This window comes from Merops nubicus, unplaced genomic scaffold, assembly GCF_000691845.1.
Source record: "Merops nubicus isolate BGI_N331 unplaced genomic scaffold, ASM69184v1 scaffold20504, whole genome shotgun sequence".
NCBI classification, from domain to species: Eukaryota; Metazoa; Chordata; class Aves; order Coraciiformes; family Meropidae; genus Merops; species Merops nubicus.
The window spans coordinates 196-25,785 of NW_008606459.1; the positions used below are offsets into that span (position 1 = coordinate 196).

General features: G+C 41.4%; 1 protein-coding gene across 1 annotated transcript; it reads right to left on the reverse strand.

Annotated features, from left to right (window-relative positions):
• Window positions 1-2,822: 2,822 nt before the first annotated feature.
• Window positions 2,823-25,384, reverse strand: ABCC6 (ATP-binding cassette, sub-family C (CFTR/MRP), member 6; the record flags this gene model as incomplete). Its single annotated transcript, XM_008939657.1, has 30 exons — window positions 2,823-2,931; window positions 3,465-3,659; window positions 4,121-4,287; window positions 4,526-4,684; window positions 5,235-5,381; window positions 6,105-6,206; window positions 6,808-6,934; window positions 7,100-7,299; window positions 8,041-8,351; window positions 8,987-9,194; window positions 10,056-10,173; window positions 10,686-10,749; window positions 11,237-11,420; window positions 12,767-12,934; window positions 13,347-13,523; window positions 13,985-14,111; window positions 14,798-14,867; window positions 15,149-15,248; window positions 15,973-16,119; window positions 16,726-16,929; window positions 17,479-17,571; window positions 19,131-19,292; window positions 19,740-19,917; window positions 20,783-20,995; window positions 21,480-21,611; window positions 22,393-22,454; window positions 23,014-23,139; window positions 24,129-24,266; window positions 24,921-25,046; window positions 25,208-25,384. Coding segments are annotated over 30 exons (4,491 nt in total), but the record flags the coding sequence as incomplete, so codon positions are not given.
• Window positions 25,385-25,590: the final 206 nt, after the last annotated feature.

Consider the following 25,590-nt stretch of genomic DNA (forward strand, 5'->3'; position numbering starts at 1 on the left):
ATTTTAATCTTTTCCACGTTTGTGTTGCTGTTTTCCTAGAACAAATGTTTTGGCAGTATCCTTCTGTTGCCAGTAAAAATTCCAAAGGGAGTACACTGCTTTGCAGTGGAATATGTGGTCAGAAAGAGCTACAAAAGTTAAGGAAATACAGCTGGTTCCAAGTGCAGTTTTAATATTTCCTTTCTAGGTCTCTCTGATCTTTCCACTTTCATGGAGGTTCTCATAGCAGGAAAATGTACACTAGCCTTTACTAAAGTCCTAGGTCAGACTAGCAGGGTTACACTGCAGCCTCATGGGTGAGGTAGCGAGCTACCTAGGGATCTCAGCTCCAGGGGACTTGAGACTTCAGTTTCCAATACTCAAGAGTCTCAGGAAAAACCCTGAGCAAGGCAGAGCAGGACGCCCAAAACCAACACATGAATTACCTTTTCTTGAACATCTTGGCACTCGTATGACTTAAAGAGCTGATGTTTAATGGAACTGGAAGCTCACATCCAGGTTTTGGGTATCTACTACCAGGTTGGAGATACTGTGCCAACATGAAATGCTCAATCAGTAAAAGTTCATTCCACTAATCCAGGTATGTTCCAGTATTTTATTTACCATTGATATTGCCTGACAAAGCTGGTCCAGAGAGCAGGCCACACAAACTCAGCACGGCTGCCTCCCCTGAGCACCAGTGTGACAGTAGGCATTAGACTTTGGTATCTTAAGACACTGAAGTGCTGGGGTCTGAACCCTGAGCCCTGAATCAAAGTTGACATATGGATGATTCCCACAACCATGCAGAGGATTTTCCAATAGCAGGACAAACTTCCCTCTTGGTTTTCTCTCAAGGCCTGGCCAACCCTGGGTGAAAACCAATTAGGAAATTGACACCAGGTGTCCCACCTTTGCAGTTAACAGTATAAGAGCTGGTTCTGCTTGCAGTGAGTTTGGGAAGGTTTTGTGGATGTGTTTTGCAGGGGTTTCCTTGGAGGCCTTTCTGACTGTCCACTGCAACCAGAGTTCCTGGTGGGACAGGACTGGGAGCTGGACAGAACAACAATGGTGTGGCTGGCAGTGTATGTCCTTGGCAAGTGCTGTGGTGACTTTTGTATGCTTGTGATTGGACTTTGGTCTTGGCTTACTCCTTCATCCTTTACTGGATCCTTTGCTTGGCTTACTCATTCCTCATTTACATTATCTACTATGAGTAGTTATATTCATCTGTTCATTCCTCCTGCTGTTAACCATACCATATTTTTCCTGTAGTCACTGGAATTGGACAGTAAAGTCTGTTTTCTGCTGATGGCCATGTCCTTTATAGTGGGCCACTTCATGGGCAAAACAGACGCTTGTCCAACAGAAACTGTTAATTGCTTTTAATGTGGGTGAAGAGGTTACTTAACAGCTGTTGGAGAAGTAAGTGCTGGATTTTGCTGCTTAGGGTCGACTCTTGCCAGTTTGAACTCTTCCCTTCCCTTGCCCATTACTCCTTTTTATATATATCTTAATTTAAATATGACATTTATTTTAGCTTACTGAAGAGACCCAGTTCAATACTTGGTTTTATTTTTATTTTTATTTTGGCTTTCAAGAAAGCTAAGTGCTTTAACAAAAGTCACAGTAAACAGCAGTCTCTCAGTATGATTTATCCCATTGTCTTCTTGTGGTTCCTGAGGAGAGACTTGGGAACAGCTCTGACTGCAGCTCCGTGGTACTGTGGGAAGCCCAGGAAAGTTTTGTTTTCTTTTAGGTGCTGTTTTGGTTTGTTAAAGTCTGTAAGATGATCGTGCCTCCTCTGTGGCACCAGGGTGGCATGTGCAGGAGGTCAACTTGCACTCAAGCTGAAAACCAGGAATGAACCACTAGGCTGACAAAGTGAGTCCTTGGTACTTCCACCACCTGCCAGACTGCCACGCTGCAAGGATCAGCGAAGGACAGTTCCCACAATGCAAATTCCTTGTGGCCAAATTCAACTTGGAAACGTTGGTGTAGGTGTTTGTATGTGCTCTGCTGTAAGCAAGCAGCATTTGACAGCAGGGCTGCTCCAAGCCTTCAAGCAGAAGGAAGGGTGCTCTGCTGCCTACTCCCAGGCAAGTTACCCTCTGCTGCATCTTCGAGCCTGTGTCAGGCAGTCTGTCAGCCCTCTGCACAGCACGATTCACTCAGGGCCCCTCCAAAGCTGACACAAATAGAAGGGCTGGATCCGATCCCCTCCTTCGACAAGAGGCAGCTGTATGCTCTCATGCTTTGTGCCATCCCACTGCCTTTTCCATACACTCCCAGTGTCTGTGCACTTCAGCTGACTAGATCCAGCTGCTGCCTTGGAGTCCGTATCTGTGTAAGAACAGCACTCAAGTGAGCAGTCCTTAAGAGAGTGGCAAAAGACTAAATTTGTTCTGCCTGGAACTTAGGACAAGCTGTCGACAGTTAAATTTGCTTGCTTGCTATCCATTAAATCTTGTTGGCTTTTAAAAATAATCTTTGTAATCTTTATGTATGTTGGTATATTTCAGCTATATTTATAGTATAAATTGGAAATATTGTGATCTTGTTACTTTTTATACCATAAAAGCAACAAGGTGTTTAAGTTTTGACTGGCTTATTTTCACCAGAAGGGGTTTTGGTATCTGGAAATGTAATGAGAAAGGAGTTGCTAAGTTTCCTATGGAAATCGTGTGCATCTGAAGACATCCCTTTTCATCTGTTCACTGCATTTATAACTCAAACAAGGTTTGCTTGAGTGTCAGGCATTTTAGTGTGAAACCAACACAACTCAATTATGAGATCAATTATTGCTGATAGTGGCTGGCATCGTGGCATATTCCATGAGTGAGTCATGCAAGGCCTGATTCTTCCATTAATCTGTAGAATAGTCCCTTCTGAGCTATTAAGTGTTCCAGAGTATCAAATTCAGCTATCTGGCCATTTTCCAAGACTAAAATCCTGTGAACATTAAAACAGAAGTGTAAGCTTAAGGATACACCAGCAGCTGTAATAAACTTAGTTATTTCTACTTATTTCTTAAATTTCACTACTTGTTATTCAACCAAGCTTTGCAGCAACTTTTCAGGTAGGAAACAACTGTGGCATAGGAGTAAGTTTCTGATCAGTGACTGTTTATGAAAGGAGAGTTTTTTGGCATCTGAGACTAGACTAAAATTTGTGAATGTGTATTTTAGCCTCACAGTTTTAAGATGATGCAAAGAGCTGTAGCTGTGGTTTTGCTGACAGTGGGGAGAGAGAGGGGTATGACACAGCATGAAATGCATTGTGTGGGAGTCGATGACCTTCAATTAACCTATTAGTACCTAGCTGATGTAAGATAGCCCTGACAATCTCTGAAGCAAAGCTTTGAGGGTTCATTGAGATAAGGACAGAAATGAAATTCCTGTTCACAAGGAGTGTATGGTTTGTCTAGATCACACAGATTGTCTGTGTCTTTCATCCTTCCTTAGGAAAGGGGCTGAAAATATTACCTGTCGCAGTCCATGATGGTGTTGATTCGGTGAGCTATTGTTAACACTGTGCTGTCTCTGAACTGAGTCCTCAGGGTAGACTGAATCTGGAGATCAGTTTCAAAATCTACTGCTGCTGTGGCCTCATCTAGAATGACGATTTTGGCTTTCTGAAGAAGTGCTCTGGCAAGACAAACCAGCTGTTTCTGACCAGTGCTGCAAGTAAGAAGAGGGATGGTAAACTGAGGGCAGTAGTCACTTTTCCCTGTGGTCAAGAATACGTGATTAATTTGAGAATAGTAATTAAAAGGTGATTGTTCCCTTTCCCTGAAAGGGCGATGGAGGCTGTCAGCGCTGCAGATAACAGCAGAGAACAACCTAAGGAAATGGAGTGTATTACTATAGCACCCAGGAGATCTGCACTTGGAAGAGGATTCCAAGTACTGCATGAACACAAGCCACCACAACGGTTAAGTCTCAAAGGTCTTCTATGGGGGGGTCTTATGATTTGATTTCATGCTACTAAATGGGACAATAATGCAGCAATTTGTTCTCTGGGCACCTTTCTATTTTTTAAATTTTAAAAAATGAATTGGACTCCTTGTCCCACTTACTCTGTGTTCCCCTAGCCCACAGGCTGGAACTACCCTGTCACTGTCTTTCTGCAGATAAGGTACCTTAGGTTTTCCCCTTGGTCAGTGCACTTGTATTCCAACTGATCTGGCAAATCTGCAACAAAGTTCTTGAGCTGAGTCAGTTCCAAAGCTGTCCAGATGTCTGCATCGGTGTATTGGTTTAATGGGTCAAGATTCATTCTTAGAGAGCCAGAAAACAAAACTGGATCCTGAGCACAGAGACAATATAAACAACTCCTGAAATTAATTATAAAAATGAGCTCTCCTGTTTTCCCTGTTGGGTGCAAATCTGTGGTTAATGTTGTACTGAATGGGAGACTCCCATGGCAAAAAGGTTATTTTCAATTTGAAATTTCTGGATGTCCCTCCTCACAAAATCTTTATAAACCCTTCCTAGGTATTAAAACTTACAACACTACTGAAACATTTTGGAAATCAACTTCATACCTGGGGAATGACAGTTATCTTAGTTCTAAGGTCATGGAGACCTAGTTGAGCAATATCTAGTCCATCAATTAGGATTGCTCCTTCTGCAGCTTCCACTAATCGCAGCAATCCCACAGCAAGAGTAGATTTCCCAGCTCCTGTTCTTCCAGTTATGCCAATCTGTGAAGCATAAGGGAAAGCTTTTGGGTTTGATGTTGATCATTTTCCACAGGGGGAGCTATGTGACAGGTCTGTCCTCTTGGCCTTTTGAAGAGAGACCACTTTGCTTGGATCAAATCTTCAGGGCTGCTCAAGATTCACGTATTCTAGCAATAGATTTTAAAAGGCATAATTTACAATTTGTAGTTGTTTTGTATGAAAAGAAATTCTGAAAGCTTTTGATGGGACGAACAACTACAAGACGTAGCAGGTAGAAATGGTCCTTGATATGTCACTAGATTTAAAAAGTGAAATTCCTCTGCTGAAACTTTGCAAACCTTTTGTGAAATGAAATTTTGGTCAGAATAATGTCTTAGGTATGCAGCAATCCTGTACTAGAAGAAGCGTGAGATAGATAGGCTTGTACTTCCCTGTAGCTTTCACACTTAGAAGCTGCTGTACCTTGGTGTAGGGCAGGGACTGTAACTGCCCAGATCAGATCACTGTAAAGCACTACTCACAGTGTGTAGCTCTTCTGAAATAGGTGGTTTTGCTTACTGGCTTTGCTTACCTTCTCTTGGCCATTGATGGTTAGATTGATGTGCTTCAGTGCCAACTCCAGCTTTGGCCTGTATCGCAAACTATAGTTTCTAAATTCAATTCTTCCTTCAGTGAGCCAAACTTGATCTTGAAGTTTGCCATTCTGAGTCCAGGGTGCCTGAAGAGATGCAAATAAATGTCTAAAGCTGATTTAAATCGCCTAATCAAGTGGCTATACAGAAATGGGAAGCTTAGGAAGACATTGGTGCCAAATTCCCCCTATCTATATTCTGTTTGCAAAAAAGGCCTCTGTCATATTGCAAATGTTGACTTTTTACTTTATGCAAAGATGCCAATTGTCTTAACAGAAAACGGGGATAAATGTATGTTTGCATGTCAGAGTTCTGACATTGGTTGAATTAAAAAAGATTTATAAGCCCCTGTAAACAGGATTGTGAAAGTCTCCTTTAATAGGATCTTTGGGCAGCATATGGAGAAATAATTTTAATGATTACAGAACAAAAATGATTGCACTGGAGGCTTTTAGTGGCTAAAAGGCTATCAAGCATTCATCAGTTATCAGAGAGTTGCATCTGAACTCACACAATTGAATATGTACTCCAAATATGGGCAGAAAATACGGCTCATTCCATGAGTGCTACCAAGTGAAGCTATTTTAATGGCAGTCTAATGCTTAACTGTCCTAAGGAAACAACAATGTTCAGAAGTTACAGAACAAGTCTGGTCAGTTGGATAAAAGCCAAATGCTGCAGTTCTTTAAAGGGAACATAACTGGCCTTTTAGAAGGGGAAAGCTGGGGGTGTGTCTGGGTGGAACAGAGGAATTACTCATTTGCAGATGTTCGCTTCTGCTAGAACGTTCAGTAGTTGGTTAGATATACCTCCTTAGGAGTCCTCAGGTATCCTCTCACTCTCTCAACAGAAACAATGTTGTTCTCTATTTCTGTCCAGGAGCGCACCATCCAGTTCAGAACACCAGTTATCTAGCAGAAACAGAAGCATTAGGGCAGATAAAGTAAGTCTTGAGTTGTACTTGTGAGGTAACTGGTGCTTTGGCTTAGTGTTTATTTATAAAGACTCCCTCATCAGTAATTACTTCAGAAGTTGTCCCTTAAAAGGTTAAAAAACCCCCACGGATCCTTGTGAAAGTTTGTAAAGCTGTGTTTGTAAAGCCTTGCCAGCTCCCCCCACAGCTTCTTCTCAGGAAGCTTATAGAGAATGCAATGCTGACTTGGATGCTAAAAGATGGTGCAGCTCTTTCTTAGTCTATTCTGTAACTAGTCGACAAGGAGGTAAGCCAGGTGCTGAAGACCTTGCTTCAGTTGCTCAGAGCATGCTGTGACTTAAGTATGAGTTTAGATGCAGGAGGAAAAAGATGGCTAGTGCATGAGTTTGTGATGCTCTTTCTCTAAGCTCCAGATGCTCTGAGTTTCAGCAATGACAGCAGGGTTTGGTAGGCAAAAAGCATCAAGAAAGCCACAGAAATAGTTCATGATTTCTTAGAAATTAAAATGGTAGCAGAAATTAAAACAAAAGTTGCTTTTGATGAAAGGCCAGTATGGTATTGTTTCAATGCTGAGTTACCTGAAGAGCACAGGAAATGGAGAAGCCAGCAGTTCCTGGACTAAGATATGTTCTGCCCATTGCTGCAAACAGTGCTGCAAACAACACAATGCCATTGCCTAGAAACTCCAGGTTTGTAGCAAGCCACCTGCAAGAGGAGCAGAGTACAGGGCTGTTGCTGGGTGCTCTCTTCCTTTCTCCCAAAAGAGAAAGTGTGTGGTGTATCTTCACCCAAGCCTCAAGAGCAGTTATCTCCACTCACCAAGGCCTTGAGAGTAAACTAACATTTTATTTGTATACTGCAGATTTGTACCTGTCAGCAACTGCTCCAGGGAAACACAGTCGTTGGTTCTCGTCGACTAGAAAATTGTTCTTCAAAATAAACCTCTCCTGGTCCTTGTAAGCACGGATCACACTGCTCCCCTGGAAAGTTTCTGAAATGTGGGAGTAGATGGGTGACCTGCTGGCAGCTTCTGTGCGTCTCAGCTGGCAGGAGGTGATGACATAGAAGTGCTGGAATGAAGGGAAATGGAAGTGATTGGCAAGTATATGCCTCCATGGAATTGCTCCACAGAAAATTAGGGAAGGCCTCAAGTGCAACAGTACATCCTACTCTAGTGTTATAAAACATAATGTGCAGGTAGGAGATGCCCTTAAAAGGTGAGGTAGTCTTTCTGCCTGTGTTATTTCCCATCTTCACTAAGAATAACTCTGTGGTTAGTTAATGCAAAGAGCCAGGGTGCTCTGAACAACCTCGCAAAGCCTCTGAACTCACAGTTGCTTTCTCCTGTAGACCAGCCCTTTGCTTGATGGAGAACAGGAGAATACTTGCACCCTTGCTTGCAGGTCCCTCATGTTCAGTCTTAGCTAGCAAAGCATTTGAGGTTTCAGAGACAGCCACATGTCATACATGGATATATTAAAAAGCAGTGTAGGAATTCTAGAGGAAAGGAAAAATGCTTTTATCTTAATATGATTGCATTTACACTAACGGAGACAAGGAATAGAACTCTAGGTAGGATTTGATCTGGACATCAGAAAAACTCAAGCCTCTTTGTGAGGTCTCTGGGATGCTTTGGAAGGCTGAGGTGATTTGGGAAGACCCACTGGCGTTACTCTTGTTCAGATGCAATTTGAGATGATGAGACTAGTTTCTGCATGTCTCTGCTCCCAAGAAATGGAAGAAGGTTTTCTGCAAGGCCATGGCCTCGCTGCTCCAGCCTCTCTCATCTGTGTATCTCTATGAGGTCCTACCTGGAATGCAGCATAAAGAACAGTCAAAGGCACTATGGCCATTGCTGCCCATGGTGTAGCCACTATAATCACAAGGTAGATCTCCAGCAAGTTGAACAAGAATCCCAGCAAGGACTTCAGCTTGTCGGGGATGACAGAATCAATAGCATCCATTTCTCTGGAGAAGTGGTTCAGCAAGTTTCCAATAGGTGTTTGCTCAAAGAAGACCATTGGGGATCTGACAACGTTCCTCAGCAACTGTACAAACAGCCTGTGTGATGCTAACACACCACCTAGAAAGACAGCTGCTGTGGAGGCAAATCTGCCAAGGGCTGCAATATAAAAAAAACAATTATTACTAGGTCTGAACAAACTCATTTTGGAATTCTCCTTTGTGAGATGATGATTTTCACTTAGTACTGTGAATGCTATACTAGTGAGAAGAACTGACTTTCTCTTTGGCAGCAATTAAGCCAAGCTTCAGAGCTGCAAGGCAAACTAACCTTTCTGTAGATTGGTTACAGAGGGGCTGAAGATCACCTAAGCAAGCCTGGTGATGCAGAAGATGTTGGCTACAAGGGGGCGGGATAGAAAAATAAGGATGTTGTAGTTATTCCATTGTGAAATGTTTTTTAGAGGCTCAGGTCATTTAGTTCCAGCAGGAAACAGAGGAAGACACTGCTCGTCATGGTCTGCTGAATGGCACAGGAGAACACTTCTAGCATACCATTAAGTAGATTTTCAGGCAGTAACACTGGAAATATTGTACAGATCCCTTAGAAAGCCTCTCTCTGTGTCAGAGTCAATAGTTTTAGGTCCCATGCCAAACCTTTAGGGCTAGTGCTAGAAGTCCAGGAGGCTAAGAGCCCACGGGTATGCACTTCTTTATATTCTGAAAAAACAACCTGGATATGGGGAAAGGGAGACAGAAATACAGAGAAAAATAAGGTGAGCCAGTTAAACAAACCTTGAATGACTCCTAGTGCTCCAAAGACTCCAACTCGCAACTCTGTGTGCTGTTGTGTCCCATTGTGAGCAGGGTCATCTGTCCACATGCTGAGCCAGTAACCACGAGAAAATGACAGAGCTTGCTGACAGGTGAACAACAGAATTATGTATGCACACAGTGGTAAGCCTGTTGCCTTCAGGTAGGCTGTGTAAGTTGAAGTATTAACCTAGACAGAGTGAAAAAATTGGGGAAAAACAGGAGGAGAGGTTGGGACGATCAAGCTTGCTAGCAAGGAAAGGCAGCTCTGAAAGAAGGAATGATTTGTTATGGCGTGTCTACTTGGTTATATGTCACAGGCTATAGCAACCATGTTAATTCTTTTGTTTTCCTTATGGATGGCCAATGAAACCATACTTAAATCCATGGTATTAATAAGTGATTATTAACTGATGGATGTTATTGTAATAGTTTCCTGCTACTCTTGGAATGCACATAAGGATTTCCTTATGCTGGGCAGTGTTTTTTGTTTGTTCTCAGTGTTTCAGAGAACTACCACGTATCCCACTGACTGCATATGTGAGTAACTGCTGATCAGCAGAGGTGAGGAGATCCCTGTCTGGCTAATTCTGTGCTTCCCTAGGGAAAGAGCTGCCTCCCTTGGGGTGTCTGACCCCTTATTGTCTCGTCTCAGTACCAGTGTGTAGCCTCACTGATTGCCTCAGTGCACTTTGCCCCGTCAGGTTTGTTCTCGAATCAGGATCTCTCTCCTCAACTGGTCATATTCACCAGCCTGCCCCCCCGCCCATTTCCATAACGTGCTCTCTACAGCACACAAGCATTATTCCTGTTTTGGAACCAGTATTTGGATTGGGGTATCCAGGGAGATACAGTTTGCATAGAAGGTGCTATATAAAATAATGCTGAAATGACTTTGTCTCAATTGCAGGGCTAACTTGGACAGCTCAGCTGGATTCCCTGGCGTCGCACTGCTTTAACCTGGGCAGTGAGCTGACCCACCCACCATGAATGGGGCAGTGGTAAAGCCATGGTACGTGTTGTTGCCTTTCTAGGAAGATGCTGTGCTTACCCTGCCACGTTGAGTTTTCTCTCCCTGGGTTAATCTTCCTTCAGTGGCTGCAGCAGTGGTACAGTCCTGACTTTCAGGAATAGTCTTCCTTTCCATAGCAGATTTGACTGAATTGTCACTTCATAAAGAAAAGAATCCTTTGAATTTTTAGCCCAGGCAATGAGTATTTAAAGCTAGATCTCCTTACCCATCCACCCTTATATTCATGCTGATTTTGAGGGCTGCAGTTTTTGGGGTCCTCCAGAGTGATCCCAACCATTGTTCATATCTGTCACAGGGCCTGAGCTCCATCAAGCTGTTAACAAACAGGCTTTAAGCATTCACTGGCTGTGGCTGGTTTGAAATGAGTCAGACCTTACAGCCTCACAGGGACGTGAACATCAGGCAAATGTATCAATAGGCCTTGTACATGAGCTCTGGAACAAATTCTGGCTCCTTGTGAAATATGGAGAAACTATTAGTCAGCCCTCACATTTAAGAGTGGTTTCTTACCTATTCTTGTATTTTGCTTGTTTGTCCTTATTAAATTACAGCTTAAATCCCAAACCTGTATCATACTGAGTAAGAACCTCTGTGTAGTATGGGCTTTTGGAGCAAGTTCTTCAGTGTCTGAGACAGTTTTAAGCTTACCTAAAGAGCTTCTCCTGTGATGGACCATTTCTAGAGGGGATCGTGCCTTTGGTCTCTCCTGTAGCTGGGAAATAAATGCATTTTTTTCTAAATGCTTTAGAATCCCATTATGTCCTGCGTAACCTTTGCGAGACTGGTAATATGGAGGAAAGACTGATTACAAAGAATTGTTTCTACTGGTAGAAATATCAAGGTGAGGCTTGAAGAATAGCACATATAGTGAGTAATTCTGTTTACTGCACGATTTTTGTCTACTCAGATGAAACTGTTTATTCAAGAATTAATTCTGAGGTGATGAATCAGCGAATTTGACAGGCATTATTTTTTCTGTACACAAAATAACAGCTTACTGTGATTTGATCTCGACTTTACATGTCTACAATGAAACAAAAGTAAGATAGGCTTTTCCAGTTTTATTCTTTTTTCCCCTCTTCCAAACTGTGAACATCTGTAGAGCCACCTCCCACCCACTTCTTTAAAGTTAAGTATAATATTAAGGAAAGAACGGACTGACAGACCTAAGAAGAATGATTCCAACTCATTTGTGTTACCTGGAAAACCAGCACCTGCCTTCTCTTCTGCAGTAATGTGTGAATGAAGGAATTCTGCAAAGGCTCCATTTCTCTGTAGAAGTTCTTGGTAGGAACCAACTTCTGAGATTGTTCCATCCACCAGAAAAACAATGTTGTCCACTTGAGGCAAAATGCTGATTGTGTGAGTCACCAGCACACGAGTCTGCTTGAATAAAAAGACCACAGTTAGAATTGTTCTGGTGTTTCCCTGATCACCCAAGCTGTTGCAGTCAGCTGTCTGCTGAAGAAAATTGTACTCACTGTGAACTATGATTTTTAGTAACTTTAATATATTTTAGTGATTTGTTTCTATACACCTCTGACTGGCTCTTTGAAGTTTATCTTTGCAGCACAGCTTTGTGCCAATTTTTAAGGTGCAGAACTAGGAAGCAGAGGGGTGAATGGACTTGCTTAGTCACATGCAGCACAGAAGAGTAAGGATGGGAACTGAAGCCTGAAGCCCCAGGCTGGAACTCTGTGTGTAGGAGACCTTTCGCTTGGCTTGCTGAGCAGGTCCATGTTGATGGTTCCCCTCAGGCTGAAGCGCTTAAACAGAATGATGTTAATTGGCAGGTATGTCACGTTTATTGTCAGTGATATCAATATTTCAGAATCAGATTTGTGCCTAAAAACTTCATCAATCTGAATGGAGTTAGAGTGCAGCTCCTTTTTGTTTAAATTTCTGTGCATATTTGCACAGATAATTACATGTAAGAAAGGACATAAGTAATTTTTCCCTAGGTAACAATTTGACATGTTCTATATTTCTAATGTACAATCAAGCCCTTCAAGTACTGCTGAAATCTGGCACATTCTTTCTTTGCCAGTCATCCTCTCTCAGTACAATAATTACATTCCGATACTTGCAACCAATACATGCAAAGAGAAAGGTATTTGTAATTGGACATGTCTGTTTTAAGTTTCTTTCTAATGAAAGAATTTATTTTCCTTATACAGTGTGAAAATGAATAAAGTATTTGTAGGCAATTTACACCATGAAACAAATAGAGCTGCTCTAGCATCCCATCTCATGTAACCACATTTTTTATCCCAATTGCTTGACAGCAGAGAAATACCAAGGAATAACAAAACACAACCATTAAAAAAAAGAATGGAAGAAAAATGTTTTAAGATGGATTTTAAGACTGAAGTTTAAGTAATGAACATTTGAGTGATGAAAACTGTGAAGAAAAGGTGCTACTGAAGTATTCAAAAATGATGGAAGTAGACATCATAATAAGATACAATGAGCTGGAACATCCAGACAGCTCTTCCTAGCTGTACTAGAAGTAAATCTCAAAAAGGGAGAAGGATCATGTTGACAGAAGACCAAAGAATTATGAACTTGCTGTAAAAGTAAGGTTGGAGGTAAGCATGTTGTACCTGCTGCCACTAGCAAAAAAGAACTGGGGAGCCTTTGATAAAGTGAGTGACTGGAAATGTTTCAGGGGCCCTTGATAATTAGATACATTTTCCAGTCCTTTACAACCTAGGATTTATATAACACACCTTGTCCTTCAGTAAGCCGTTAGGTCCAAGAACATGTTCAAAAATGTGCTGTCCAACGTGGGCATCAACAGCTGAGAGGGGGTCATCAAGTAGGTAAATTGATGCATTCTGGTACACGGCACGAGCAAGGTTCACTCTTTGCTTCTGCCCTCCTGATATATTTATTCCCTGTAAAAATGTATTGCAACTGTTTATTTCAAAGCTGCAGCATCTTTACCAACTGTTGACTCCATTTTACACTGTTTATGACTTCCATATTTTTAAATCAGTGCATCTCCCTCCCTCCAAATAAGGCTCTTGTGAAGCAAAGGCAGATTCTCTTGAGCAATTCCACTCTCCTGCAAAACACGACCCAAGAACAACCTAGATTGGTTGGCATTTGTCTTAAGCATCTATCCTATCTCTGGTTAGGTTAACTGTTGGGAGGTTTGCTTCATACCCTGTTAAATCGTGGCCTTACTTCTCAGAAATTACTGAGCACCCACCTCCAAGTTTAGTCCTTTTGTAGGTGTTTTAAGCAGGACATGAAGTTGTAGCTGAATAGGGAAAAGTTGGCCAAAATATAAACCTAAGCCAGTACCTTTTCTCCTATTTCACTCTTCTGCCCTGCAGGGAAGCACTCCAAATCGGGTTGCAGTGCACAGGCATCTATCACTCTATTGAACCACATTTCATCCATCTCTTTCCCAAAGAGAATATTATCTTCCACTGAAGCATTTTGTATCCAGGCTTGCTGGGGGACATAAGCTGTGGTGTCCTACAAAAATGGAAGAAACTTAATTTTTTTCATAAGCTCAACTTGACACTATAAGAACTTGTCTTTGATGAAAAACTCTCCCAGACAGATTTACAGAAATCTGGAATGATCATCACCATTGGCAGGTCTCAGGGGGCTTTGCAAAATATGGGTCTGCACCCTCCATATTTTACAGAGGAGGAAATAGATGTGTGAGTACATGATGTGATTTACCAGGATGCCACTTCAGCTCACTCTCTGGGAAATGGAACTGGATCTTTGAATTCCTGTTCCAGTTCCTGTTCCCAAGGGCCAGGCTCATCCAAGAGGTCTTAAGCACCTTCAGATAATTAAAGGCTATATATAGCCTTTGTTAAAGTGCGTCAGTAAATGGGTTTTTATCAGCTACATGATGCCTTAGTTAATACTTTACTGTTCCTGAAGACAGCCTAATTAGAAGCAACTGCTGAGGGGAAATTTACCTTCATGGTCACGGAGCCATCCATCTTCTCCAACTCACCAAGTAATGCTGACAGCAAGGAGGACTTCCCAGCACCCACCTGGCCAACTACAGCAAGCAAGGAGCCTTGGGGAATAGTAAGATCTATCCTACAGAGAAAAGATTAGACTCTTATCACCTTTTAGCTACACTTTCCTAAAAGAAAATCAGCCAAGTTCTTGCTATTATCTTGTAGCAATACAAATCTACCAACTAAACCCCCTAATTTCATACTTCAGGGCTCAGTTGTACAGGGTTACTCTTCCCATCATGCTGAATTTTTTCAGCAGAACAGGAGTCATCCTTTCAAAGACACCTCCAACTAGAAAGTCATCATCCATGTCCCTATCTGAGTTTCAAACCTAGATCCAAAACCCTGAGCCCCACTCTGGAGACAGGCTAGCCCAAAGCACTGGATACAAAACAGTCCTGGACATCAGAACTTTTCAACACTTTTCTTCCCTACAACTATGCCTTTTGGAATAAGGATTTACTGATGTCCTACATAATATCTGCATACTATTAATTCTTCTTCTTTGACTTAAGTTACTGTAATTTCATATTTGGACAAGAAAATTCTGTAAAGAAAATAAGTCTCTCTATATTTTAATGCAACATCCAGATATATTTGTGTTCCAAAGCATAAAAGCAAGGTTATTAATGCAAGGACTTATTAATTTTCAGAATTCAACACTTCTAGATATTTCACCTTGGTTTCATTTAGGCCCTGACGAATCAGTTCATTGAGCATCCACCCTGACCTATAGAAGTGAGATGACTAAGGTTAGGTCTGTACCTTCTAAGACAAGGAGAATTTTCTTTGCTCCAGCAAAAAGTCCCATTTCTTATGGTGATACTTGCCTGTACTAAAATATGAGGAGAAATAGAACATTTGTAAATTCAAAGGTAGGTCCAGAAAATTCCCTATTTATGTGACTTTGTTTCAGTGTGTATTTACATTACATAAAATGAACTTTAAGTATGGAAAGAAGGGGTTAAGTACCAGATTTCATAGTTACAAATAAATAGGCCTGAGAGATAAAGTGAGGTAAGGGGCAAGTGTTCTTCGCTCTTGAATACAGCAGGTACCCTAAGAGTGGAAGCTGAAGAATTGAAGCTACTTGTGCTATAAGACAACAACGCTAACAGAAAAGCTTACCACAGTCAGAAGTGTTTCTGCTTGAGTTTTCAGGAGCCAGTTCTTCCAGACTGAGAAAAGCTGCTAAGCGGTTTACAGAAACTTTGGCCTGAAATGAAGAAGCACAAAAGAAAGCTCCTTTTCTATTCTAAATCTTAAAGTGGAGACTCAACTTGAAGACCCACTTAGAATGCTGAGGTAGGGGCTATGTTGCAGATGCTGCAGGCTTAGATGGACAAACATAGCTCTTCCTTATGTTCTCTGCCTTTATTTCCTCTCAGCTTAGCAAAAAACCATATTCTTCCCTGTGTTTTCTCTTCTGCACACACTGTGAAATTTGTGCTTTTTTCTCCAATTCATCCAGCAGTCTTTCCAGTAATTGCTTCTGTACATGACAAGCTGTGAGAGTCTTCTTGCAAGTGGGAAATTAATTTCCCAGTTTCTTACTGAACAATGGTTTGCTTTTCTCTTTGGCCTGGGCTAGTCGGGTTTCTGCTGATCTCCTGTGGAGATTTTACTCCATCTATTCTGATTTCTGTGTTTAAAAACCAGAACTGGAAGCACCTCTAAGATGTAATGGTGCTTGTGATTGGCCCCCAGAGACTTAAGGGTTGTTCTTCACAACTATTTTGTCAATATATGGAGCTGTTCTGAAAAACAATACTAGAGAGTACCATTAGCTGCAAGGTCTTGGCTTCAGTGTTTCACAATAGCAATTGACTAGCCCCGAGGTTCAAAGCCCTAAGAAATCCCTACCTTTACCTGTTAATGGTGATATGTAAAAAAAAAAAAAAAATTTGGCCAAAGAAAAAGGGACATAGTCTGTAAATAACCTGGACAGCAGCATTTATGGAGAATGGCAGGAAGGAGTGTGCAGTGTTGAGAATGTTGATCAGGGTTAAAGATACAAAGGCCTTCTGGGCATCCAGGACGTGTGTGTTATCCACCATGGTGTAGACAGCAAACATGACAAATGCAATCTGAAAAGGAAAAAGCAAACCATTCGCTTTAGACAGGAAAGAGAACGGGTCAAGGGTGACAGATCCTTCCCTAAAGACTCTGGAACACATTGTTAAATCCAGGCTATTGCCCATAGATGTGGTAACCATCCTGATAATAACATAGGCAAAGGCCTTGCATGTTGGTGATAAAACCAAATCTGATCATTTGACATTTGTTCTGCTTTAAGGAAGTTTTGGTGCTGCAACCACGGCAAGGTGAAAGCACAGCCCTTTCCCATGGAAAACACATGGCTGAGCTGCAACAAGTGCAAAAGGGGCTTGTGAAGCTCCTGACTATACCATGAACTCTAGTTTAGTTTGGAGGTCTCCAGATGGTTCTTGCAAAGCAGGCTCAGTTTGCCTAGAGTACAGTGCCAGACCAGATGACTTGTCCATGGAACTGTTAGGACAGTGTAAATGTCTGTGTGGCTGATGCCACTGTGGCTCAGCAACTTCTGTGAGACAACCAACTCCTCCAGGCAGATGTATCTTTAACTGTCCCACAGGAAATATCTGTCCAGACAGGAATAAAAAGAGAAATAGAGACAATAGCATGTGTTTTATGTAGGAAGGCAAACCACTCACAAGGAAAGTTGATGAATGAAAAGAAGCCAGAGATGCTGAGAAGAGAATCTGAGATGTTTTTAGGGCCTGAAGTTCTTGCCTCCGGATGCCAAGTACTTTCTCCATGAAGGCTTTCTCCCAGCCATACAGTTTGATTACTTTAATGTCACTGAGAATGGCATTGGTGAGTTTGGCCCGCTCATCTTTATATTTCATCTGAGTCTCCTGTAATAAATGTTTAAATTTCATAATTTAATAGGCTGAGTGTTTAATGGTACAATTATTCTGAGAAAAACACCGTATTCCTGCCTGTGAATCCTGAATAAATTTTGCTGTAGCTGAGCTGTGTATACTGTTTGGCTTGAGAATTTTCCAAGCTGAAAAATACTTTGCTTTTTACCTTCAGAATTTTATTTTTACTGTCAATAGCTAAAAAAATGCAGAAAAGGTGGGCAAATAATGTAAAAGACTGAATGTGCAAGAGCTTATGCTAAACTTTAAGAAACTTTGCAGGCTTACCATGCCTGTGTTCCTTCAGACAGGCATAGTAAGCATGGATAGTAAATGTTTAGCCATCACTTGATGTCAAATGTTAGTGATACACTTCTGTACAATACTACTTTTTGTCTCTTTTTTATTTGCAACATGCCTACTGTAATTAGTAGCCTTGAGCTCTATGTGATCCTGGAAGAGCATGTCAGCCTTAGATTTAAAAGTAGTATTCTAGTATAAATCAAGTCAGGAAAACACTTCAGTTTTTTAAGCAAAATGTACCTGAAACTGACTCCTCTTCTTGGTGATCACAAAATTCAGGGGCAAAAGAAAAAGGAATACAGGAATCGAGGTCAAGGCAGATGGCCCAAGAAGCTGCCAGGAGAGAACAGGAAAGAGGAAGAACTGGTGATTTCTAGAAATTACTGTTTTCCATTCCCCTCACTCCCCTTCCCTCCTATTTGAACTTATGCCTAACAAACCCTTGTGGCTAAGGCTTTACAGTAATCTTGCCTTTGCCTTTCCTGGGAATTGTGCTCCCTAAGCACTGTGGATTGTTAACTCTCCAAGGAGGGTCACTCCTGTCATCATGCTCTGATGAATTTGATTCCCTTTCAGGAACTACATTAGTGCTGAAAGGCATCCAGAAGCACGCAGGCAGTGCAAGTCATTTCTGTGTCTTCCCATCGGCTCTTGGGTGTGTTAAGGAGGACATCTTCTGGCTGGCATGTGTAAGTGACCCGAAACAAAACCAGGCTGTGTTTAAAAAACCGAACTATTCCTGCAGCGTAAATAGCCCAGCTTGCCTGAACTTACATCAACACGTGAGATGAAATGGTAGCATTATACTGTGGCATGTACTCTTGGAACAGCTCTTGGACACCAGGGTTTCTACCAACTTGTGTACCAAAATATAGAGCTTGCCTCTTCATAGTTTAGCTGCATCTCTGTACAGACAGCTTATGTTGGCTAGAGAGGCGAGTGCTGCTATATACAGAGAGATAAAAGTATTCTCTACACAAATGCTCTATGAACACTAGCAAACAAAATATTAATTATGCTCCAGCTACATGCAACCACATTCAGCTTGTAAACATTGCTAGAAAAGGGATGATGGTTTTTCAACAGACTATACAATGGCCACTAATTTTCCAAGGTCATAGTATCCTGCCAGGCACAAGGCACAGTCCATCCTCGTCAGCAAAGGAAGGCCTCAAAGGCCTCTGGAAAGCTCCTGGGAATCAACAGTTTTTACAGGGCTCATACTTCAATTTAGTGTGCTGTTAAAACATGGGACTAAGGCTTTATCCTTCTGGGAAAATATCATACATTAAATCAAGGGAAAAAAGGATCTTTTAGATTATCATCCTTTACTTCTAATTCAGGTTTTTCTCTCTCTCCTTGCTAAACTTGATACCTATGAAATTCAGTGTATCAAGTACTCTTTCTGAACATCATATAAATTTGTTTCAAACAGTTTCACTGATCTAGCCCTTACCAGGCTTCATGATGAAGTAGGTCAAGTTGCTATTTCAGACCATTTCCCTTAATGTTCTGTACCTATGTTAAGGTGCTGGAATTGGACACTCAGTGTGCACTGGGCCACCACATTTTGGTTGAAAATGGAGATGACAGAAGAAAATCTGAGGCATGAGTTTATCGGTCCTCTCTGAATAACTATGTTCAGTCTTCTCCTTAGAAGAGACTGAATGCTGAATAAATATGTAGGAAGATGAAAGATCAGGTAAGGATTCTATATCAATAAAAACATCTTCTAAAACAAAAAGTGAATCCACTATGCTACAGAGCCAAGAAAAAGATGGCAATTTCAGGTTATTCAAATCAGCGAAGCTCTAAGAAGAATTTTGCAAACTCCTTTTTCCTTTGATACCTAGAATAGGAAGGAATTGGTAAGTACTGCCATTGTATTTTACCTGCCACAAGAAGACAAAGCAGATGATAATCCGAATAGGAGCAAGCCAGGTCCCATTAAAATAGATAATCAGGTCCATTAGCTTTTGGGTATCAACAGATACCAGATTGACAATTTCACCCACTGTTGCTGCTTTCCTTGATGCATTTGACAGAGCTAGGATCTAGACAGGATATAGAAGAAAGGAAAGGCAATGTCAAACAACAGCTTTGGTCCTAAAATCAAACAACTTTCTTCTGTTTATAAAGAAAGGAAAAAAAAAGAGAGGGAGAAAAATGTCAAATCCTAGGTACAGAAAACATGCTGTTGTGTGGGATATGTGCCTTCATTTTGAGATGAAGAATTTACTCCTTTCCCCAACCACAATGTAGAGCATAAGAAAATTTATGTTGCTTTTTCATCTTTTGTTTTTTCCTTCAGAGGTTAAGATCTGAAAATAAATAGTAAAACCCCTCCCACAAATCGTTCAGAGAGGAATATAGCACAGTTACAGTCTAAAAATAGATTCTAATAACATTTCCCCTGATGTTAAGAACAATGTGCAAACAATGTTGTAATACTAACGTAGGGCTAGAAGAAAATGAAGTTGAAAAGGAAGCTCCAGACTCACCTTCCTGTACACAAGCCCTGTTACTGCAGTTTTCAGTCTCAGCCCCAGAAAAACACACATGTACATGTATCGTTGTTCAAACAGAGTCTGGAGACAAGCCAAAAGGAACATAGTGAAGGCATAGAAATAACCATGCCAGCTAGGTGCTTCTTGATCTTCAATGAACTCCAGGAAAAGGCTGCAAGATGGCAGAAAGATGTTGATGAATCCATGTGGAACTTATGAAATATCAGACACACAAAAATGCAGAAACACCAGGGATTTTTCAGTATTCTCTCTGGTTGATGCTTGTCAGTAAAACAGAAGAAGAGTTGGAAAAACTGTATCCTATATCTTATTGTATCCTGATTTTTGACATTTTGCCACTCCAGGTTTTGAAGCAACTTCTGATCTCAGCATCTTCTCCTCATTTTCATTGTTAAGGATGGCTTTTGAATTTCATGGATTTGTCAGAAATATGCAAATTGGGAGCCATAATCTAAGGAAGTCATTGACATTTACAGTATTTCTCTTCAATCTTGATGACTTAAGAAGGGATTTTGCTCTTGAAAAAAATACTGTAATGCAGGTTTGTGCTGTAGCAACACAGTCCACAAAGCATTATATCAAGTGACTAAAGAAGCTATTTAAGATGTGTAGGGGACAGCTCTGCTCTTTATAATTAGTCAGGGAACACAGAGCCTTAAGACTACAGCAAGTGGCACAAGCCTGTACAAATGATGTGATATTTAAAACCATCAAATAACTCACTCCTGTTCTAGTACAGCTGTCAAGAGCCTTAATGCAACCTGTCCTTTCCACTGCTGTATTCCAGTAGTGGAGGAAGCATGCACAGCTTTAGACAGTGGTTTGTTTTTCGTCCCCCTGAGTTGACTCTAGGCTTTGCACAAATGATAATCTGTTTCTTTTCATCAGCAACAGGAGACTGCAAAAGGTAAGTTTGTGTGTCTACCTCTGTGGGTGCAGGCATTCACATCTCTGTGAGCTCATGTACACAGCAATCTTTTATGTGTGATAGAGATACATTACAAATATGCACATACCTCAGAAATTTTGGGATGGAGAACAAGAAGACATCACAGATAACTAAGCAGACAGTGCTGAGAAGGAAATAGGTTCCAAACATGCTCCAAAATGCTTTCAGTAAGGGCCTGCTCTGAATGTGTTCTGATTGCAGTAGAACCTTGGTCTCTTCAGCTTCTGCTATGCCAGCTGCACTCTTCTGACTCTTCTTAAATGTAGCAGACTCCATTTTTCTAAAGAAAGAAACAATGAGAAAGGTAGCTGCAATTGGAGGAAACTTGGGGATCTTGTGCTATCAAAAAATTATTAAATATCTCACACATCGTCTCGTGCCACGTCCAATATAAATGCTTATCAAAAAATGATCCTGGTCACAAAATAGTTACAGTTCTGTGCCTCCAGGAGTGGAAGGGTGTTCTCCAGCAGATTTCAACATTTAAAATAAAATTTTGCAGAAAGGAACTTATTCACCGAGCCCTCACCCACTGAAGAGTAAAGACCCCAGGGTTTTCATAGCAGAGCATATCTTGGATCATTTTATGTAAGCTCTCCTTTTCTTCTTCTTGCTTAATGGACAAGTGGGATTGAATCTCTCAACCATTAAAAGCCTCTTCCGAGGTGGCACACCAGCACCTGTGTGCCTGTTTATATAATCTAGAGGCAAGAGAGAAACTGCCCAGCTGAGTCCATGACACATTCTCTAGATCAAGTACTCACTGCTGGGTTCTGCTGTGACATTTCTTCCATTCTCTTTCAGCCCAGGCAACAATTTCTTCAGAGGAGTCCTCTTTCCTCACTGGCCACAAGTCATCCACCCCCAAGGACTGCTGAAAGCCTTTCCACAGAAGCCTGGAGAACACACAGACTGCTGTAAGGTAAGCACAGAAGGAGTTGTTGTACATGTAACATTTTCAAAAAAAAATTGGCTTTAAATTAGTGCACCACAGTGAGCCCATGGGGACTTACATAAAACACTACTCAGGACTATCCTTTCCCAGAATAAATACAAATGTTAAGGAAGAGCAGTTTTCCTTCAAATTCCTATGCCATCTTCTGTCAATATATTGATGATTTTCCAGTAAGCCCTTATTTCTAGTCCATACTAAGTCTTGGGCAGTGGGGGGCAAAGTTTAACTTACTGTGTGGCTCAGGGAGGTGTCATCATAGCAGACATGAGGCCCAAGGTATGTAATCCCCTTACTTCTGAATACTAAGCAGCAGGCTGGGCCAACGTCCTCATTTGCTATTTTCCCCTGGCCCAGAATTTACTACAAGAAGGTCTGGCAGGCAGATAGGGCTGTGGTTGCTGTACAGTGATCTTTAGAGGTTGCTGAGATCTGTTTCAAGATTGGGAGGGCACTAAGATGGTATTTGGAAGAGGAAAAAGAATTATGTAGAATCACAAATTTGTGGTCTGAAATTCTTTGAGAAAAGTAAGTTAATTTTATATAATTTGATCTTGTGAGAATACCTCAAGTGCCCAGGGAAATAATTTAAATCCTCCCTGCAGAAGCTAACTTGGGGCCAAGATATTTCTTGCTGGCTGTCATCTATGCTCTCTTGCACTGATTTTTTTTTTTTTTTTCTGATTTTCTACCAAAACCATATCTTTTTTTCTGTGCTTTCTTACCCAGAAAACCACCAGTATGTGATTTTAGAAAGAAAAGAGGTGCTGGCTTCTGGACACTCATTCTGATGGGAGGAAAAACACAGGTGTTATATATATATTATATACATAAAAGGGCATGTGTTAGATGAATATTAATCCCCTTCTGTGCTTCTCCAGGAAAAGCAATCAAAAAGTTACACCCCCCCATTCACTGATCCTGGCCATGTTGATGTATTGTAGGGGATCAAGAGGCTCGGGAGAACTTGAAGAATTAGGCTTTGAGTAATGTCTTGGGTAGATCTTCATACCCAAAGACATTTATTGTCTGAGGCACTGAGCTTTGCCTTACTCATACCTCAAACAGAGTACTGCTGCACAGGAGAGCGTGGGGCAGCAATAGGAGCCCTATCTGCTGGTTTCCCTAAAAATAAATGACTATGGATAGAAGAAGTTTTTAGTTTTTCAAACCATGCATAGACAGAGTACTGCTACCCCAAATTCTGCTAGTTACCTTTTAAAACTGCCAGCCTTTATACAGAATGATGTATCTTCCAAACACCCCCAGTCCTGTGTTCCCCCATAAATTTAGGTTTCTGTTTGAGCAATGAAGCAATGCATTCTGAAAAGCTATGTTATACTTACAGGGTTGTTGACAGCTTTAGAGAAGAAGGGAGGATGGTCAACTAAGCAGAATAACACAAGTTCTCCTAGCACCAGGCTAGCATAAAGGTATGTTGTAATGTGATGGAAAAGGTCTTCCAGGAAGCCCTACGGAAGGGAATACTGTTGAGAATGAGATAAGAGCCTTCAGGTGAAGTCAGTGGAGAAAGATGGCTTCTCATGTCCCACCAGCCATAAACTCTGAGTTTTGGTTCAAAGCATGAGATGTATTTATTTAAAGTTAGTTATGCAGCGCTACTTACAATAGGTAACTTCTGAAAATGGAGTATCAGAAGATGCTAAATAATAGACATATTTATTATTTATAGTGATGGTTTTACTGTGAGGCTTCATAGCAGTCTAGCTAAGTCAGATGTCCACATTCATCATTCTTCAGGGCATTTTGTGTGCTCTGAGGGACAGAAGCTCCTTGCTCACCTAACGGGACGAGTTGTTGATAGCCACTGCCAGGTTTTATTGTAAATGGTGTGTCTAAGGAGCCCTGTGAAGGGCTTTCTAATTAATTTTGTGAATGAGAAAATCAAAATTATTTTTTCCTTGTTTTTTTTTTTTTTTTTCTATTTTTGGAACTGTATTTTGATAGCAAGAAGTGGCAAAGTGTTATTTCTATGAAAGGTCTGGTGCCTGCACTTCATTCAACACAGCAGGAACAAGCAAGTTCCCAACTGTCTTTTGTATAGTGGGAAGTTTGCCTATTTTTCCCCTAATACCCAAACACACAGGTAAAATAAACTTTTCTTTGTTCCTTGTTGTGATGGAAAGGTACAACTCTTCACCTGAGGAAAGTGGCCACTGACAGCAAGTCTCAGATGTGTAAACCCAGCCACCACGCCCCCACACAAACACCCAAATAACAAAAAGGTATAATATAGTAACATATTTCTGCTGACACAAAATCTGGTCACTTTGCTTTTATTTGTATATGAGGTGTGCTGAGCTCTGGGGAAACCACACTCCACCTACCATTAATGATGAGAGGAGTTTGGTTCTCTGCTTCACAACCAATGAGGCAAGAAGAGCCCTGTTATTTAGAGACTTCATAGCCTTGCACGTTAAAGATATGTGATTTCACTTACTCTTTCCACAGCATGCTGGACTTTGGAACTAAACACCACAACTGCAGCCATGAATGAGAGCAGCCAGTAAATCAGCAGGACGCCTGAAGACTGGATGCCCATCATTCTTTCAGCTTGTGTAAGGAACATGGCAAGGATCTGTGAGGAAGTACAGATACGTCCAAACAAATAGCTGGTAATGGAATGCCAAACTTTATTATCAAATTAATGGGTACAATTGAGAAAAGTCAGTTAGTTTTTTCCCCCAAGCATTTCAAGATATTCAGAGCTGCAGTATAGTTCATAAAAGGCTAAAACTGAAAAAGGTGTTATTGTACAGTTTTGCACTCAAGAATGTCTCTCCAGAAAGGGCAAGTAATAAAACTACAAGTGGGCAAACATGTTGGGAGGATCTAGACTATGAAGATGCAGCACCAGAAGGAGAGGACATGTACGTGGGTTGAACAGAAATCCCATTTAATTCTAAATGATACTAAATCACATACTGCGATTATGAGAAATTACATCTTGTCTTGCTGTTGTGAGACCTCTTTCTAAACACTCCTGCCACCTCGGCTCTTGCAAGGTCTACTCTGCCCACAGGGCTCCCTACTGTAGCTGTAGATCCAGTGATCTACCCCAAGTCCAAACTCCTGCTGCATCATGCAGCAGAGACTCACAAGGCATGTTTCCAGCCCCTACTCTCCATCAGCTATTTTTGTGCTCAAAGATACTGAGAAACATGGGAAATACACGATCTGCTCCAGGAGGGCTAAGCAGGGTCACAGGAAGATGAAACAAAGGGATAATTACCGTTGTGATTCCCACCACAGCAGGGCTAATGAAGAACGCTGGAGCACGTGGGATTCCTTGGTTTATTTCCCACAGTACAAAGAAGACATTAAAAAAACACAGTATTACCAGGATGAATCCAAGGACCTGGAGCAGAGACAGCAAACACATGTTGGAATGGACTGAAGTGGTGATGGGACAATCTACCAAACTGAATGCTCCAAGCAGCCTGACTGGTGAGGCTGGAGAGGTGGAAGACTGTGTTTGGGACAAAGTGTTATTGGATCAAACCCATCCTCCACTCTTACCATTTTGGTTTTAAAGATGTGGGACATCCTGATATAGCCTTTGTTATTGTGTTGAAGATACAAGTAGTAGAAAGGAAAACAGATCCAAAGATAGGCACAAGGGATCCAAGCAATGACTGTACTCTCAAAACACCAGGTAAATCTTGGGGTGTTGGTGTACCACGTCTGGTTCCAGTCCTGTCAGAGAAGCAACACAAGGTGAAACAGTAAAGCTAATGTATGCACAATTCGCCAGCTCATGCAAGTTGCTAATGGCACAACTGAGATGTACTATGCTGCTAGAGGAACTTTCCTTTGGGCTTCAAACATAGAAAACACCTGTCAGCAGAGGGGCTGGGGAATAGCCAAGTGTGACAGGTGAGGGAGGGAGGACTCAGCAGTAG